Genomic DNA, 19,279 nt, shown 5'->3' on the forward strand with positions numbered 1-19,279 from the left:
CCACCAAGGCACCTCGTCAATGGAGCAACGTGCTCGCACAATAATCTACTGGCCAGGAATGGCAAGGGACATCCGTGCCATCAGAGAACGCTGTTCAGACTGCAATAGGAATGCACCATCACAAGCTGTCACCCCTCCCCTACCATCGCCGCCACCGTCTACCCCGTTCGAGGCGGACTTTGCCGACTTCTTCGACTACGGCGGGCATCACTACTTGGTCGCTGGCGACCGCCTCTCAGGGTGGGTAGAAGTGTTCGGTTCAAAAGTGGGGACCACCCTTGCAGGCGCTGCCGGCCTGACTCGCCATCTACGCTCCCTCTTTGCCACGTTCGGCGTACCGGAAGAGCTTTCCAGTGATGGGGGACCCGAGTTCACAGCAGGGGTCACACAGGACTTCCTCCGAGCATGGGCGTACTCGTGTGTCATCGGGCGTACCGTGTGTCATCCGCGCACTTCCCCCAGTCTAACGGACGGGCAGAGGTGGCCGTTGAAACGGCCAAGCGCCTCCTTATGTCAAACACTGGTCCGGCGGGTAGCCTCGACCATGACCGTTTCCTACGCGCTATGCTGCAGCTACGCAACACACCTGACCCAGACTGCAACGTCTCGCCCGCTCAGATTATCTTCGGTCGCCCCCTGAGGGACAAACTCTCTTTCGGCAACAGACTAGAGAAGTTCTCCAACCCTCACATCAGACCACTCTGGCGCGAGGCGTGGGCTGCCAAGGAAGACGCCCTCCGCTCCCGTATCACGCGTACTGCTGAGACACTGAAAGAACATTCGCGCCCACTAAGACCGCTTGCCGTCGGCGAGAGGGTCTTCCTCCAGAACCATCAAGAAAGAAACCCTAACAAGTGGGACAGGTCGGGAGTTGTAGTTGAGCCTCCAGGCCACGACCAGTACCGTGTCAAGGTTGACGGGTCCGGACGCCTAACCCTACGCAATCGTTGATTTCTACGGGCTTACACTCCAGCCTCTCCAGACATCAAGCCACCGCCCGCGGTAGCAACACCTCCACACCAACCTTGTCACACATCAGAGCAGCGACAACGGTCTCAACGCCCCCCAGCAAAGGACACCTACGGCGACGCCCTCGCCATCTGAGTTGGGATCACCAGAAAAGTCTCCCTTCGCAGACTCTGATCCAGTGGGTCCCGCAGCTCCCGCCCACCACCCTCACTACAGCCCTGCCGAGTCGGCGTGTGCACCACTTCCAAACAAAGAGCCTCCAGTGTCCCCTCCGCAACAGGAGAAGGCAGCGGCACCGCAGCCGCAGCTGCACTCCCCACGTCCATGCCGCGCACGCCGACCGCCAAAACGTTACGAGCCTGAGACTGCTGAATGGTACGAGCCGTAAGTCCGTCTATCTACGGTCGCCCGTAGCCTCCCGGACTGGGGGGATGTAGAGATTACCGCTGACCACTCTCGTTCCCAGGACTATGGGACGTGTGGAGAAAACAATATGGCGGACTAAGGTTGACTTCACGAACTATACACCGCTTCACTGGGTCTAATCCACCGGTTTTTACCCATTTATAGTCGTAAGAGTCTCCTGTGTTTTGTTTATTACCTCTTTCATGTTATTCAAACGATTTATTGTTATCTATCTTATCATTGTCAGAACGACTTCAACATCTTTGTCAATAAATTGAGTTGTCATCGAGGAGTATTTATCTTCAGTATGACCATTCAATTAAGGTCTCAGCTGCATATGTTTCTCTATAGTATAGATATGGAAAGAGTATCTATCTCAGTTTGCCGATGGTTAAGAAAGCAGCTAGCCTAAATTTAAGCTAAATGTGCTAAATAAAAAACGCTATAACCTGGATAAAAATAATACTTAGCAGGAGAAATAGGATAACACTTGACCAACTTTAGAAACTTTACAAACAACACCGATACGTGACATAACTTAAAATCCTATTTACGTTTTTACTGTGAATATATTTTTTGTGTGAACGCCCGACTGGTCTAAGTAGAACTTAAAACGAAGTAACAATGCATTCATCTGTTATGCTGTATGAGCACCCAATTAAGTTCTCTGCTGCAGATTCTTAAAATTATTTCTATCACTTCTAATCTCTACAATAGTCAATATATATATTTATATATATTACATTTTATTTTATATATATTACATTTTATTTTATATCTAATATATATTTCATAACAATAAAAAATACCCCGAAATCATATTTAAAAAATTTTTCAGTTAAAAACCTGTTTTTTTTATATAGTGGCGATAAGGTAGTTGCGACTGTGTATGTTACTTGTGTATTGCAGCTAACACGTGCTTGGGGCGTCCAAGTGTGTTTCGCCTTTGTGAAAATCGCCAAGGTACTCTACGGTGTCCAAAGGGAAAGGTCATCGTGGTGGCGTACGCGAACTACGGTCGCACGGCTAAAGGAGTGTGCCGACACAATTCGATAAAAACCACTTGTTGCTACTCCAGGAAATCCAAGATCCTTATTCGCAAAGCGTGCCATGGAAAAAACAAATGCGCACTCAATGCGCGTAACTCCGTCTACGGCGACCCATGTTATGGTACCTACAAGTACATCGAGGTCCTTTATCACTGCGTCTGAGTAAGCACGCTGTAATGATTGGTCCTCATTGAGGATGAAAAATGATTGGTCAATAAAAGAGTGAACATTTCAATTGAGTTGGATATTATTCTCCCCTAGCCTCCTCCGGAGGCGTCTCGAGTGATTTGGGAAAAAAGGCGTTTTTCGATTTCGGGCTTCCTGTGGCATGTTCAAGTAAGAGTGGGGCCTGGGTTAGGGGGAAAGGTTTTTCGCCATAGAAACCCCAATTCATAAAAATACTGAAAAATTATAAATGGAAAGCAAACTTGCATATGCATATCTTTGTAAAGCTACATTAAAGAAGGCCAATCCCGAGTCCATTTTACGCTCCTGCACAATGCCGACTCACGCATAAAGGAACCCATTTCCATCGGCTAATTTAAGCAAGATATTTTTAATAAAATATCATTAATTATGTGTTACACTTAAATCGTTATTTTGAAGTTTTCTCAATCTGCTAATAGTAATGAAAAAAACTAGCTGAATTTAAACTAGCTGTGCTAAATAAAAAAAGGAACGACAATCTGGGTATAAGAACTACTTGGCGGGAGAAATAAAAAAAAAAGATCTGAGCAACTTCAGAAACTTGACAATTCCTATACATGGCATAATTTAAAGTCCTATTTAAGTTCTGCTCTGTGAGCATATTTTCATGTGCACGCCCTACTGTTTTAAGTAGACCCTATAGCAAAATAAACAATGCATTCATCTGTTATGCTGTATGAGCATTCAATTAAGGTCAAATTAAGGCATAATTTAAAGTCCTATTTACGTTCTGCACTGTGAGCATATTTTCATGTGCACGCCCTACTGTTCTAAGTAGACCCTATAGCAAAAAAAACAACAACAATGCATTCATCTGTTATGCTGCATGAGCATTCAATTAAGGTATCAGCTGCATATGTTTCTCTATAGTATAGATATAGAAAGAGCATCTATCTCAGTTTGCCGATGGTGAAGAAAGCAGCTAGCCTAAATTTAAGCTAACTGTGCTAAATAAGAAACGCCATAACCTGGATAGAAATAATACTTAGCAGGAGAAATAAGATAACACTTGACCAACTTTAGAAACTTTACAAACAACACCGATACTTGACATAACTTAAAGTCCTATTTACGTTCTGCACTGTGAATATATTTTTCGCGTGCACGCCCGACTGGTCTAAGTAGAACTTAAAACAAAGTAACAATGCATTCATCTGTAATGCTGTATGAGCACCCAATTAAGTTCTCTGCTGCAGATTCCTCTCGATAGTACAGAAAGCATCTATCTGAATCTGCCGATATCAATGAAAAAAATAACTAGCTAAATTACACTAGCAGTGCTTGGCGGGAGAAATAAGAACAACTTCAGAATCTCGACCATTCCGATAATGACCTATTTACGTTGTGCACTATGAACATATCTTTCGTAAGTATCCCCTACTGGTCTAAGTAGACCTTTAAACAAAGAAACAATGCATTCCTCATTATGCATTCCTTTTATGCGCTAAGAAACCCCCTTAGGGAATATTTGTGCCTGATAGCATAAAGGGATCCAGCTCAAGACTTATTTGTCAATCGGACGAAACACATCCCAAGTAAAGAACTTCCAGAACAACTCTTGACAGCCGGTAGACTACTCAAGCAACATGAAGTTACTTGTCCTGACTGTGCTATGCTGCATTGCATTGGCAAGTTGTGTTCCTGATGCCCATGATAATGAGGAAGCTAAACCTGCTTCAACTCAAAATGAAGAGCTCTTGCAAGACGCCCCAGAAGTTGATGAAACCTCTGGAGAAATGAAGGAAGGTATGACATCTTAAAACCAGAGTACGTAGACATAGAGGAAACTTTGAAGAAGATAATACTGGAGTTATGAGATCGAAAAGAGAGTAAAGGCTGGGGGCCACATATTCTTGTTTTCTTCTGCCAGAACGTCTAATTCCAATCTAAAGTTAAGGCCGGGCTCTTTTTACTTCTGGAGCACATTAAGGCCTGAAAATGTTCTTAAAGTATCGGAAAGGAATTACACAAATTTTCCACAATATTTCCACTGTGTTTATTTTATTGGTGATTTGTTACAGATATCTCATTGGTAGTGGAAGATGATGATGAAAACGAAGAGGATGGAGATGATCGTAGGAGAAATCGTATGTAGAGTTCATTGAAATGAGGGATAGGGTTAGGGTAGGAAAGAAAAAAATAGATGATGAATAACTAAGTTGCAAAGCAAGGATTTACTTCTTACCTCTTAATTTTGTCTATAATCTCAGAGGCGAACATGATATTTCTGAAAAGCTTGGGGGAGAAAACACAAGTAGCATATGGCGGGAGTGAAATTTTAGACGGCTACCCTTATATTTTAATCAGACCAATCCCATACTGAATTCTGCAAGAAAAAGTTTTATTAGAAGAGACTATAAGAGTCTCTGGTGGACTCAGTCAATCCTTGGTTATCACACCTAGTGAAACAGCGCTACCAGCTGTCACATAATTTGTAGTTTAAGTATTTGTACCAAAGGTTTAAAATCGGTTGCTGCTACGGGATGCAATGAAATGTTGATGTGGCAATGTGATGATGCTAACTGTCTGTCCTTTTTTAAAAGTTGGGTTGAGCAACAAATGCCTCAAGACACTCGATAAAGGTAGGGTAGATTTTAAGCCACACCGTCAAATCACAACTCCCTGGTCAAATTTATCGCGAAGAACTTTAAATGAGAAACGTTACTTACTTGATTTTTTTCCATTAGTTCGTGTGTGTAATAATGCAGGCCGACACGGTCACGCGGTAACCAATAAGAAAGAAAAAGACTGCGTTGTTATGTGATTCTCCTTGGCCTTCGTATTTTTCTTCGCCATTTTTTAACGGGTAAATTCTAAATGCAATTTAAAAAAATGAATTAAATAGATACGAAGGAGAAACTCATCGTAAAATAAGATAACTGCTCAACAAAATAGGAAGAAATTATTGACAGTAAGTTTTCAAAGCTGTTTAATTGAATGACAAGTAACGAGGTCAGTGTAACGTGATAATTAATCCATTTGACTTGATGTGTTATACAGGAGTCGTAAGGATGATGTCGCTTCTAAGCTACGTCAACCGAGAGTTTGGGAAACTCAGAAATCAAATGAACGCTTGTAACAAAGGTCAGAACACTTTAGAACACAAACAACCCAAACAAAATTATCAAATTTAACGCACTTACCTTTTCAAATTTGATGCTCATCATTTTTAATCAATTTTGATTAAAATATGTTTTATTTTATTACACAAGTTAAAAGGAAACATTTTAACCTAAAAATAGTTGCGGAACAATTCTATTGGAAAAGTAATTTTCCTCTAAATAAGAGGAAAATAGAGAAGGTACGCCCTGATTGCAAAAGAGGTGGAATTGAGGTGAAATGACCCTCTACTACGAAAGCAATGTTGTGAAGTTTCGTAATAATGAAAAATATATATTTCTGTGCTTTTATTGGTTCATTTGGGTGTTTTTTGGTTATATTCTTTCGATTTTTAAAATTATTAAAATTATTATCACTTCTAATCTCTACAATAGTCAATATATATATATATATATTACATTTTATTTTATATATATATATATAATATATATTTCATAACAATAAAAAATACCCCGAAATCATATTTCAAGAATTTTTCAGTTAAAAACCTGTTTTTTTATATAGTGGCGATAATGTAGTTGCGACTGTGTATGTTACTTGTGTATTGCAGCTAACACGTGCTTGGGGCGTCCAAGTGTGTTTCGCCTTTGTGAAAATCGCCAAGGTACTCTACGGTGTCCAAAGGGAAAGGTCATCGTGGTGGCGTACGCGAACTACGGTCGCACGGCTAAAGGAGTGTGCCGACACAATTCGATAAAAACCACTTGTTGCTACTCCAGGAAATCCAAGATCCTTATTCGCAAAGCGTGCCATGGAAAAAACAAATGCGCACTCAATGCGCGTAACTCCGTCTACGGCGACCCATGTTATGGTACCTACAAGTACATCGAGGTCTTTTATCACTGCGTCTGAGGAAGCACGCTGTAATGATTGGTCCTTATCGAGGATGAAAAATGATTGGTCAATAAAAGAGTAAATATTTCAATTGAGTTGGATATTATTCTCCCCTAGCCTCCTCCGAAGGCGTCCCGAGTGATTTGGGAAAAAAGGCTTTTTTTGATTTCGGGCTTCCTGTGGCATGTTCAAGTAAGAGTGGGGGCCTGGGTTAGGGGGGAAGGTTTTTCGCCATAGAAACCCAAATTCATAAAAATACTGAAAAATTATAAATGGAAAGCAAACTTGCATATGCATATCTTTGTAAAGCTACATTAAAGAAGGCCAATCCCGAGTCCATTTTACGCTCCTGCACAATGCCGACTCACGCATAAAGGAACCCATTTCCATCGGCTAATTTAAGCAAGATATTTTTAATAAAATATCATTAATGAGGTGTTACACTTAAATCGTTATTTTGAAGTTTTCTCAATCTGCTAATAGTAATGAAAAAAAATAGCTGAATTTACACTAGCTGTGCTAAATAAAAAAAAGGAACGACAATCTGGGTATAAGAACTACTTGGCGGGAGAAATAAAAAAAAGATCTGAGCAACTTCAGAAACTTGACAATTCCTATACATGGCATAATTTAAAGTCCTATTTAAGTTCTGCTCTGTGAGCATATTTTCATGTGCACGCCCTACTGTTCTAAGTAGACCCTATAGCAAAATAAACAATGCATTCATCTGTTATGCTGTATGAGCATTCAATTAAGGTCAAATTAAGGCATAATTTAAAGTCCTATTTACGTTCTGCACTGTGAGCATATTTTCATGTGCACGCCCTACTGTTCTAAGTAGACCCTATAGCAAAAAAAAACAATGCATTCATCTGTTATGCTGTATGAGCATTCAATTAAGGTATCAGCTGCATATGTTTCTCTATAGTATAGATATAGAAAGAGCATCTATCTCAGTTTGCCGATGGTGAAGAAAGCAGCTAGCCTAAATTTAAGCTAACTGTGCTAAATAAAAAACGCCATAACCTGGATAAAAATAATACTTAGCAGGAGAAATAAGATAACACTTGACCAACTTTACAAACAACACCGATACGTGACATAACTTAAAGTCCTATTTACGTTCTGCACTCTGAATATATTTTTCGCGTGCACGCCCGACTGGTCTAAGTAGAACTTAAAACAAAGTAACAATGCATTCATCTGTTATGCTGTATGAGCACCCAATTAAGTTCTCTGCTGCAGATTCCTCTCGATAGTACAGAAAGCATCTATCTGAATCTGCCGATATCAATGAAAAAAATAACTAGCTAAATTACACTAGCAGTGCTTGGCGGGAGAAATAAGAACAACTTCAGAATCTCGACCATTCCGATAATGACCTATTTTCGTTCTGCACTATGAACATATCTTTCGTAAGTATCCCCTACTGGTCTAAGTAGACCTTTAAACAAAGAAACAATGCATTCCTCATTATGCATTCCTTTTATGCGCTAAGAAACCCCCTTAGGGAGTATTTGTGCCTGATAGCATAAAGGGATCCAGCTCAAGACTTATTTGTCAATCGGACGAAACACATCCCAAGTAAAGAACTTCCAGAACAACTCTTGACAGCCGGTAGACTACTCAAGCAACATGAAGTTACTTGTCCTGACTGTGCTATGCTGCATAGCATTGGCAAGTTGTGTTCCTGATGCCCATGATAATGAGGAAGCTAAACCTGCTTCAACTCAAAATGAAGAGCTCTTGCAAGACGCCCCAGAAGTTGATGAAACCTCTGGAGAAATGACGGAAGGTATGACATCTTAAAACCAGAGTACGTAGACATAGAGGAAACTTTGAAGAAAATAATACTGGAGTTATGAGATCGAAAAGACAGTAAAGGCTGGGGGCCACATATTCTTGTTTTCTTCTGCCAGAACGTCTAATTCCAATCTAAAGTTAAGGCCGGGCTCTTTTTACTTCTGGAGCACATTGAGGCCTGAAAATGTTCTTAAAGTATCGGAAAGGAATTACACAAATTTTCCACAATATTTCCACTGTGTTTATTTTATTGATGACTTGTTTCAGATATCCCAACGGTAGTGGAAGATGATGATGAAAACGAAGAGGATGGAGATGATCGTAGGAGAAATCGTATGTAGAGTTCATTGAAATGAGGGATAGGGTTAGGGTAGAGAAGAAAAAAAAATAGATGATGAATAACTAAGTTGCAAAGCAAGGATTTACTTCTTACCTCTTAATTTTATGTCTATAATCTCAGAGGCGAACATGATATTTCTGAAAAGCTTGGGGGAGAAAACACAAGTGCATATGGCGGGAGTGAAATTTTAGACGGCTACCCTTATATTTTAATCAGACCAATCTCATACTGAATTCTGCAAGAAAAAGTTTTATTTGAAGAGACTATAAAAATCTCTGGTGGACTCAGTCAATCCTTGGTTATCACACCTAGTGAAACAGAGCTACCAGCTGTCACATAATTTGTAGTTTAATTATTTGTACCAAAGGTTTAAAATCGGTTGCTGCTACGGGATGCAATGAAATGTTGATGTGGCAATGTGATGATGCTAACTGTCTGTCCTTTTTTAAAAGTTGGGTTGAGCAACAAATGCCTCAAGACACTAGATAAAGGTAGGGTAGATTTTGAGCCACACCGTCAAATCACAACTCCCTGGTCAAATTTATCGCAAAAAACTTTAAATGAGAAACGTTACTTATTTGATTTTTTTCCATTAGTTCGTGTGTGTAATAATGCAGGCCGACACGGTCACGCGGTAACCAATAAGAAAGAAAAAGACTGCTTTGTTATGTGATTCTCCTTGGCCTTCGTATTTTTCCTCGCCATTTTTTAACGGGTAAATTCTAAATGCAATTGAAAAAAATGAATTAAATAGATACGAAGGAGAAACTCATCGTAAAATAAGATAACTGCTTAACAAAATAGGAAGAAGTTATTGACAGTAAGTTTTCAAAGCTGTTTAATTGAATGACAAGTAGCGAGGTCAGTGTAACGTGATAATTAATCCATTTGACTTGATGTGTTATACAGGAGTCGTAAGGATGATGTCGCTTCTAAGCTACGTCAACCGAGAGTTTGGGAAACTCAGAAATCAAGTGAATGCTTGTAACAAAGGTCAGAACACTTTAGAACACAAACAACCCAAACAAAATTATCAAATTTAACGCACTTACCTTTTCAAATTTGATGCTCATCATTTTTAATCAATTTTGATTAAAAAATGTTTTATTTTATTACACTAGTTAAAAGGAAAAATTTTAACCTAAAAATAGTTGCGGAACAATTCTATTGGAAAAGTAATTTTCCTCTAAATAAGAGGAAAATAGAGAAGGTACGCCCTGATTGCAAAAGAGGTGGAATTGAGGTGAAATGACCCTCTACTACGAAAGCAATGTTGTGAAGTTTCGTAATAATGAAAAATATATATTTCTGTGCTTTTATTGGTTCATTTGGGTGTTTTTTGGTTATATTTTTTCGATTTTTAAAATTATTAAAATTATTATCACTTCTAATCTCTACAATAGTCAATATATATATATATTACATTTTATTTTATATATATATAATATATATTTCATAACAATAAAAAATACCCCGAAATCATATTTCAAGAATTTTTCAGTTAAAAACCTGTTTTTTTATATAGTGGCGATAAGGTAGTTGCGACTGTGTATGTTACTTGTGTATTGCAGCTAACACATGCTTGGGGCGTCCAAGTGTGTTTCGCCTTTGTGAAAATCGCCAAGGTACTCTACGGTGTCCAAAGGTAAAGGTCATCGTGGTGGCGTACGCGAACTACGGTCGCACGGCTAAAGGAGTGTGCCGGCACAATTCGATAAAAAACACTCGTTGCTACTCCAGGAAATCCAAGATCCTTATTCGCAAAGCGTGCCATGGAGAAAACAAATGCGCACTCAATGCGCGTAACTCCGTCTACGGCGACCCATGTTATGGTACCTACAAGTACATCGAGGTCCTTTATCACTGCGTCTGAGGAAGCACGCTGTAATGATTGGTCCTTATCGAGGATGAAAAATGATTGGTCAATAAAAGATTGAACATTTCAATTGAGTTGGATATTATTCTCCCCTAGCTTCCTCCGGAGGCGTCTCGAGTGATTTTGGGAAAAAGGCTTTTTTTGATTTCGGGCTTCCTGTGGCATGTTCAAGTAAGAGTGGGGGCCTGGGTTAGGGGGGAAGGTTTTTCGCCATAGAAACCCAAATTCATAAAAATACTGAAAAATTATAAATGGAAAGCAAACTTGCATATGCATATCTTTGTAAAGCTACATTAAAGAAGGCCAATCCCGAGTCCATTTTACGCTCCTGCACAATGCCGACTCACGGATAAAGGAACCCATTTCCATCGGCTAATTTAAGCAAGATATTTTTAATAAAATATCATTAATGAGGTGTTACACTTAAATCGTTATTTTGAAGTTTTCTCAATCTGCTAATAGTAATGAAAAAAACTAGCTGAATTTAAACTAGCTGTTCTAAATAAAAAAAGGAACGACAATCTGGGTATAAGAACTACTTGGCGGGAGAAATAAAAAAAGATCTGAGCAACTTCAGAAACTTGACAATTCCTATACATGGCATAATTTAAAGTCCTATTTAAGTTCTGCTCTGTGAGCATATTTTCATGTGCACGCCCTACTGTTCTAAGTAGACCCTATAGCAAAATAAACAATGCATTCATCTGTTATGCTGTATGAGCATTCAATTAATGTCAAATTAAGGCATAATTTAAAGTCCTATTTACGTTCTGCACTGTGAGCATATTTTTATGTGCACGCCCTACTGTTCTAAGTAGACCCTATAGCAAAAAAAACAATGCATTCATCTGTTATGCTGTATGAGCATTCAATTAAGGTATCAGCTGCATATGTTTCTCTATATTATAGATATAGAAAGAGCATCTATCTCAGTTAGCCGATGGTGAAGAAAGCAGCTAGCCTAAATTTAAGCTAACTGTGCTAAATTAAAAACGCCATAACCTGGATAAAAATAATACTTAGCAGGAGAAATAAGATAACACTTGACCAACTTTAGAAACTTTACAAACAACACCGATACGTGACATAACTTAAAGTCCTATTTACGTTCTGCACTGTGAATATATTTTTCGCGTGCACGCCCGACTGGTCTAAGTAGAACTTAAAACAAAGTAACAATGCATTCATCTGTTATGCTGTATGAGCACCCAATTAAGTTCTCTGCTGCAGATTCCTCTCGATAGTACAGAAAGCATCTATCTGAATCTGCCGATATCAATAAAAAAATAACTAGCTAAATTACACTAGCAGTGCTTGGCGGGAGAAATAAGAACAACTTCAGAATCTCGACCATTCCGATAATGACCTATTTACGTTCTGCACTATGAACATATCTTTCGTAAGTATCCCCTACTGGTCTAAGTAGACCTTTAAACAAAGAAACAATGCATTCCTCATTATGCATTCCTTTTATGCGCTAAGAAACCCCCTTAGGGAGTATTTGTGCCTGATAGCATAAAGGGATCCAGCTCAAGACTTATTTGTCAATCTGACGAAATACATCCCAAGTAAAGATTCTCCAGAACAGCTCTTGACAGCCGGTAGACTACTCAAGCAACATGAAGTTACTTGTCCTGACTGTGCTATGCTGCATAGCATTGGCAAGTTGTGTTCCTGATGCCCATGATAATGAGGAAGCTAAACCTGCTTCAACTCAAAATGAAGAGCTCTTGCAAGACGCCCCAGAAGTTGATGAAACCTCTAAAGAAATGACGGAAGGTATGACATCTTAAAACCAGAGTACGTAGACATAGAGGAAACTTTGAAGAAAATAATACTGGAGTTATGAGATCGAAAAGACAGTAAAGGCTGGTGGCCACATATTCTTGTTTTCTTCTGCCAGAACGTCTAATTCCAATCTAAAGTTAAGGCCGGGCTCTTTTTACTTCTGGAGCACATTAAGGCCTGAAAATGTTCTTAAAGTATCGGAAAGGAATTAAACAAATTTTTCACAATATTTCCACTGTGTTTATTTTATTGGTGATTTGTTCCAGATATCCCAACGGAAGTGGAAGATGATGATGAAAACGAAGAGGATGGAGGTGATCGTAGGAGAAATCGTATGTAGAGTTCATTGAAATGAGGGATAGGGTTAGGGTAGGGAAGAAAAAAAATAGATGATGAATAACTAAGTTGCAAAGCAAGGATTTACTTCTTATCTCTTACTTTTATGTCTATAATCTCAGAGGCGAACATGATATTTCTGAAAAGCTTGGGGGAGAAAACACAAGTAGCATATGGCGGGAGTGAAATTTTAGACGGCTACCCTTATATTTTAATCAGACCAATCCCATACTGAATTCTGCAAGAAAAAGTTTTATTAGAAGAGACTATAAGAGTCTCTGGTGGACTCAGTCAATCCTTGGTTATCACACCTAGTGAAACAGCGCTACCATCTGTCACATAATTTGTAGTTTAAGTATTTGTACCAAAGGTTTAAAATCGGTTGCTGCTACGGGATGCAATGAAATGTTGATGTGGCAATGTGATGATGCTAACTGTCTGTCCTTTTTTAAAAGTTGGGTTGAGCAACAAATGCCTCAAGACACTCGATAAAGGTAGGGTAGATTTTGAGCCACACCGTCAAATCACAACTCCCTGGTCAAATTTATCGCAAAAAACTTTAAATGAGAAACGTTACTTATTTGATTTTTTTCCATTAGTTCGTGTGTGTAATAATGCAGGCCGACACGGTCACGCGGTAACCAATAAGAAAGAAAAAGACTGCTTTGTTATGTGATTCTCCTTGGCCTTCGTATTTTTCTTCGCCATTTTTTAACGGGTAAATTCTAAATGCAATTGAAAAAAATGAATTAAATAGATACGAAGGAGAAACTCATCGTAAAATAAGATAACTGCTTAACAAAATAGGAAGAAGTTATTGACAGTAAGTTTTCAAAGCTGTTTAATTGAATGACAAGTAACGAGCTCAGTGTAACGTGATAATTAATCCATTTGACTTGATGTGTTATACAGGAGTCGTAAGGATGATGTCGCTTCTAAGCTACGTCAACCGAGAGTTTGGGAAACTCAGAAATCAAGTGAATGCTTGTAACAAAGGTCAGAACACTTTAGAACACAAACAACCCAAACAAAATTATCAAATTTAACGCACTTACCTTTTCAAATTTGATGCTCATCATTTTTAATCAATTTTGATTAAAAAATGTTTTATTTTATTACACTAGTTAAAAGGAAACATTTTAACCTAAAAATAATTGCGGAACAATTCTATTGGAAAAGTAATTTTCCTCTAAATAAGAGGAAAATAGAGAAGGTACGCCCTGATTGCAAAAGAGTTGGAATTGAGGTGAAATGACCCTCTACTACGAAAGCAATGTTGTGAAGTTTCGTAATAATGAAAAATATATATTTCGGTGCTTTTATTGGTTCATTTGGGTGTTTTTTGGTTATTTTCTTTCGATTTTTAAAATTATTTCTATCACTTGTAATCTCTACAATAGTCAATATATATTTATTACATTTTATTTTATATATATATAATATATATATATATTTCATAACAATAAAAAATACCCCGAAATCATATTTCAAGAATTTTTCAGTTAAAAACCTGTTTTTTTATATAGTGGCGATAAGGTAGTTGCGACTGTGTATGTTACTTGTGTATTGCAGCTAACACGTGCTTGGGGCGTCCAAGTGTGTTTCGCCTTTGTGAAAATCGCCAAGGTACTCTACGGTGTCCAAAGGAAAAGGTCATCGTCGTGGCGTACGCGAACTACGGCCGCACGGCTAAAGAAGTGTGCCGACACAATTCGATAAAAACCACTTGTTGCTACTCCAGGAAATCCAAGATACTTATTCGCAAAGCGTGCCATGGAGAAAACAAATGCGCACTCAATGCGCGTAACTCCGTCTACGGCGACCCATGTTATGGTACCTACAAGTACATCGAGGTCCTTTATCACTGCGTCTGAGTAAGCACGCTGTAATGATTGGTCCTTATCGAGGATGAAAAATGATTGGTCAATAAAAGAGTGAACATATCAATTGAGTTGGATATTATTCTCCCCTGGCCTCCTCCGGAGGCGTCTCGAGTGATTTGGGAAAAAAGGCGTTTTTCGATTTCGGGCTTCCTGTGGTATGTTCAAGTAAGAGTGGGGGCCTGGGTTAGGGGGGAAGGTTTTTCGCCATAGAAACCCAAATTCATAAAAATACTGAAAAATTATAAATGGAAAGCAAACTTGCATATGCATATCTTTGTAAAGCTACATTAAAGAAGGCCAATCCCGAGTCCATTTTACGCTCCTGCACAATGCCGACTCACGCATAAAGGAACCCATTTCCATCGGCTAATTTAAGCAAGATATTTTTAATAAAATATCATTAATGAGGTTTAACACTTTAATCGTTATTTTGAAGTTTTCTCAATCTGATAATAGTCATGAAAGAAACTAGCTGAATTTAAACTAGCTGTGCTGAATAAAAAAAGGAACGACAATCTGGGTATAAGAACTACTTGGCGGGAGAAATAAAAAAAGATCTGAGCAACTTCAGAAACTTGACAATTCCTATACATGGCATAATTTAAAGTCCTTTTTACGTTCTGCACTGTGAGCATATTTCCATGTGCACGCCCTACTGTTCTAGGTAGACCCTATAGCAAAAAAAAAACAATGCATTCATCTGTTATGCTGTATGAGCATTCAATAAAGGTCAAATTAAGGCATAATTTAAAGTCCTATTTACGTTCTGCACTGTGTGCATATTTTCATGTGCACGCCCTACTGTTCTAAGTAGACCCTATAGCAAAAAAACAAAAACAAAACAAACAATGCATTCATCTGTTATGCTGTATGAGCATTCAATTAAGGTCTCAGCTGCATATGTTTCTCTATAGTATAGATATAGAAAGAGTATCTATCTCAGTTTGTCGATGGTAAAGAAAGCAGCTAGCCTAAATTTAAGCTAAATGTGCTAAATAAAAAACGCCATAACCTGGATAAAAATAATACTTAGCAGGAGAAATAAGATAACACTTGACCAACCTAAGAAACTTTACAAACAACACCGATACGTGACATAACTTAAAGTCCTATTTACGTTCTGCACTGTGAATATATTTTTCGCGTGCACGCCCGACTGGTCTAAGTAGAACTTAAAACAAAGTAACAATGCATTCTCTGTTATGCTGTATGAGCACCCAATTAAGTGCACCAGTCCCTTAGATTCAACTGAGGAGTTCCAAATACGAAATTTCAAAATCGCCCAAAATTGGTTTAAAGTTAGCCCCTGGTTCTCTTATCATGGTAAAAAAGTTTGAGTTACAAACAATAAATATTTTTCGAGAAAAACCGAATTTACGATTTTGCCTATAAAATCGTCGATTTGGGGGCATTTTTCACCTTTCAAACAAAACCGTAAAATTCTATCTAAATATAGGCGGAATTTAAAAAAGCGCTACAAATCCTTAGAAAGGAGTGGATAAGGTATAAAACGAGTGGTTTCTTTACATTTTCCGGCAAGAAAAAATATATTTTATTGCTGTCTAAACATGTCAACAAAAAACGTCGACTAAAATATTAGTCTAAATTAGGGGCTTATAAATCCAATGGTACGTGGATTTTCGCAGAAATTTTGCACTTTGAGCAAAGATTGGTGTTATTTCTTTCGATTCAGCAAATAAAAAATTGGGGGAATCAAATTCCCGAATTATAATGAGGCCGAGCGCAACCCCATGTCGAGCTCAAATAACACACGATTTTCTTGACAGCCGTCTTTATTAGATACACATACCTGTTTGTACGGAAGACAAATCACAGAAAATAAACTCTATCCTTGCTGTATTCTTATTTTAGATGCTGTATAATAGTCTTGGTTCATCCTTGGAAGCTACTGGAAGTCAATAAAGACATTACAATGAAAAATATTTGCTATTTTGTACATACTTCAGTTCAGAACGCCTGCCGGAATGGCAAACTTTGAAGGATTTGTTTGGGTTTTAAAGTTTCTTTACGCTTCATTGAAGTAAATGATATTCAAGCACATCAGTTTTTACCTTCTGCCAAGAGGTTTCTAGGGATAAGGCCGATTTGTAAGATTAATTTCAATGCAAAGTCAAGTACTTGAACACGAGTCTGGTTTCAAGTGACAACAACTGATCAGCGGTCTGCCAGATGAGAATGCGTGACTTTCCACAGGTATCCTAATCCCCATAAGAACAGACAGTTTAGAGTCTTAGTCTTTCTTTATTAGAAAACCATATTTGATAAGAAGTCGATATCATGTCTTGTTTGTCTGTTTTTAAAAACATCTGATGATTTGGTAAAGAACTTAGGCGTAAGAGTAAAAATTGTATACGTATTTACGTTTATCTGCATATTAGTTGTGTGCTCATGAGCACTGCTTGATTACTGCTGAAATTGTATCAATAATGGGAGCGGGTCTCTGTAAAATGCAGACCGGACCTTCACAGACCTCGGCGGACCGGTTTTATTTATTTATTAGATAAAATAATAAAAATGTCGACAAAGAAAAAAAGCTTGCTTACATTTTGCGTGGGAGTCCTTAGGGCAAGTGTGCCGTTGTTGCGGGGCGCCGGTGGGACAGAGTTTCTTTTTCATTAAGGACTTTGCGCAAAATTTCCGACTTGCTCTAGGTGACTGAAGTAGTTTAAAAATCGGTAGCTGGGAAATCGGCAACTACCGTGAGAATAGTGACTTTAAATGGGCTGCTTCGCTACTTTGTAGCAAGAGAAAACAAATATCACTCTGTCCAAACACTGAGCTGTCAGTTAACTCAATGGAAACTGTTGATTGCCGTTAGAACAGTAACCCTCTATTGGCTACTTCCCTGCATTGTATTAAGAAGAAAACAAAAGCCGCTATGCACAAGCACAATCGTAGATTGCCGTGAAAACAGTAACTTGTTATTGGCTACTTTGCTTGATATAACAAGACCAACAACTGTGCAATGCCAACAAGATTGCCTGGAAAAGGGTTACAAATTCAGTTGGAGCTTGCGACAGATTGAATGAACATGTCTATGATTCCGCTACAGGCGACGATCTACTCCCCGTGTTTGAGAGGTAAAATAATACTTTCGCTAAACGAAAGATATAATGCTAATTGACATTGTTTTAATGCGAGGGATGTTTTAGCCTGTGAGCAAGTCTGTACTTTTGCGCAAAATCCGAAATAAAAAAGAAATCTCCGTCGCATACCCCCCCCCCCCCCCCCCCCCCACACACACACAACATCGACACACACATAAATTAATATCAGAATATAAGGAAAGCTGAGGTGCGTGATAAAGAAGTCAATTCTACCAAACGGGAGTTGAGTTGAAATAGGGACTCCCCAAAATATGTTCAGAGAACAAGCAAAATGCAGTCCCGTACCCAGGGGGGGAGGAGGGGAAGCTGGGGGTGCGAACGCATCCCCCCACAACGGCCGAAGGTCTTTCGGTTCCCAATGGAAGTGCTATTTGTAGACAAAACTATAAAGCATAAGCTAAATAACCCTGGTACGTAGCCAAATCCGACGATAAAAGTCCCGTAAAGATACTGCAAAGGCATAAAAAATCTCTCTTTGTTCTTTCGGGGGTAGTCAGATTTTTATTAGAGAACTCATTTTACTCGTCGTCGCTTTACTCGTTCCCCTCTCAGAACAGCCGAATTCCGAGCTACGAACAAGCAACCATTGCCTGGGCTACCTGTGATTACATTTGCGTTTCAAGAGTCACCTACGCGCGGGCTTAACAAATACTCCGGTCGTTAAATCATGATTCACTTACCAGCTCTAGCAAGAAGAAGTTCAAACTCAGTTTGAAGAGACTTGTCTGATATGTTAAGCAGCTTCTTTTGTCCATGAATATCCTTGTTACAGTCTTTCAGAAGAACGCATTTTGAATTGCTCGAGCAATCGACACTAGGGCCACAAGGAGCACCCACGCAAACAGTGTAATCACAGGTAGTCATGATCAAGAAAAATATCAAGCATCATCTGATTTACAATTCTAGCTTGCCTGATTTTATAAGAAGCAGATTAATGGGATCTCTTTGTGTTGCCCTAAAGCCTTTTGTGGCTGACGGAGGTGTTACTGTAACAGGATGCCGCTTTGAGGGAGTGTGACAATTCTTCCAGCTCATGCCCTTATGTCAACGAAGCATGTTTGCTTGTGGTATTTGTGTTTTATTCTTCGATTGGTGTTTTCTATCTAGAATTACGCTTTCACAACGTAGGCGAGCCAGCTGGGAAGAGATATCTCATACTTTCGGGTGATGTCCTGCTGCAAGAGACCATGATACATCATGGTCTCTTGCCTGCTGTGAGTGACACGATAATGTCAAGTAGCGCATACGCATATACATATCCCATATTAATTTTTGAAATAATTTTGGCATCATTAATATGTTTTTTTTAGAATGAAGAACATAAAATAAGAAACAATCTAAAATATAAAAACTGCAAGCCGACTAGTTGAACTATTCTTTATATCGGGTTTCCTTTGGAAATTCACGCATTCTCATCTGGTAGACCGCTGATCAGTTGTCATCTGAAACCAGACTCGTGTTCAAGTACTTGACCTTTGCATTGAAATTAATCTCATAAATCGGCCTTTTTCCCAGAAACATCTTGGGAGAAGGTAAGAACT

At 38.9% G+C, this 19,279-nt stretch overlaps 2 protein-coding genes and 1 long non-coding RNA gene across 13 annotated transcripts; 2 read left to right on the forward strand and 1 right to left on the reverse strand.

Annotated features, from left to right (window-relative positions):
• Positions 1-4,112: 4,112 nt before the first annotated feature.
• Positions 4,113-6,675, forward strand: LOC5500813 (L-rhamnose-binding lectin ELEL-1). Of its 3 annotated transcripts, XM_032369197.2 has the most exons (5): positions 4,113-4,376; positions 4,652-4,717; positions 5,174-5,212; positions 5,631-5,714; positions 6,301-6,675. In XM_032369197.2, the coding sequence occupies exons 1-5, from the start codon at positions 4,217-4,219 to the stop codon at positions 6,600-6,602; spliced, it is 651 nt and encodes a 216-aa protein (XP_032225088.2). In that variant the 5' UTR covers positions 4,113-4,216; the 3' UTR covers positions 6,603-6,675. The 3 variants fall into 3 exon arrangements, with proteins under 3 accessions (XP_032225088.2, XP_001622196.3, XP_048588451.1); XM_001622146.3 differs by lacking the exon at positions 5,174-5,212; XM_048732494.1 differs by lacking the exons at positions 5,174-5,212; positions 5,631-5,714 and having other exon boundaries at positions 4,115-4,376.
• A 1,439-nt stretch (positions 6,676-8,114) lies between these two features.
• LOC5506785 (L-rhamnose-binding lectin ELEL-1) lies at positions 8,115-14,674 on the forward strand. Of its 9 annotated transcripts, none has more exons than XM_048732488.1 (5): positions 8,115-8,379; positions 12,658-12,723; positions 13,183-13,221; positions 13,640-13,723; positions 14,300-14,674. In XM_048732488.1, the coding sequence occupies exons 1-5, from the start codon at positions 8,220-8,222 to the stop codon at positions 14,599-14,601; spliced, it is 651 nt and encodes a 216-aa protein (XP_048588445.1). In that variant the 5' UTR covers positions 8,115-8,219; the 3' UTR covers positions 14,602-14,674. The 9 variants fall into 9 exon arrangements, with proteins under 9 accessions (XP_048588445.1, XP_048588447.1, XP_048588450.1 ...); XM_048732487.1 differs by lacking the exons at positions 12,658-12,723; positions 13,183-13,221; positions 13,640-13,723; positions 14,300-14,674 and adding exons at positions 8,655-8,720; positions 9,180-9,218; positions 9,637-9,720; positions 10,299-10,673 and having other exon boundaries at positions 8,120-8,379; XM_048732486.1 differs by lacking the exon at positions 8,115-8,379 and adding an exon at positions 12,137-12,382.
• A 303-nt stretch (positions 14,675-14,977) lies between these two features.
• On the reverse strand, positions 14,978-16,793 carry LOC125572248. The gene is made up of 2 exons (XR_007313697.1): positions 16,421-16,793; positions 14,978-15,281 (listed from the first exon to the last, which is right to left on the reverse strand). It is a non-coding gene; the product is annotated as an uncharacterized LOC125572248 (long non-coding RNA).
• Between the last annotated feature and the right edge of the window lie 2,486 nt (positions 16,794-19,279).

Source organism: Nematostella vectensis, chromosome 9, assembly GCF_932526225.1.
Source record: "Nematostella vectensis chromosome 9, jaNemVect1.1, whole genome shotgun sequence".
NCBI lineage: Eukaryota > Metazoa > Cnidaria > Anthozoa > Actiniaria > Edwardsiidae > Nematostella > Nematostella vectensis.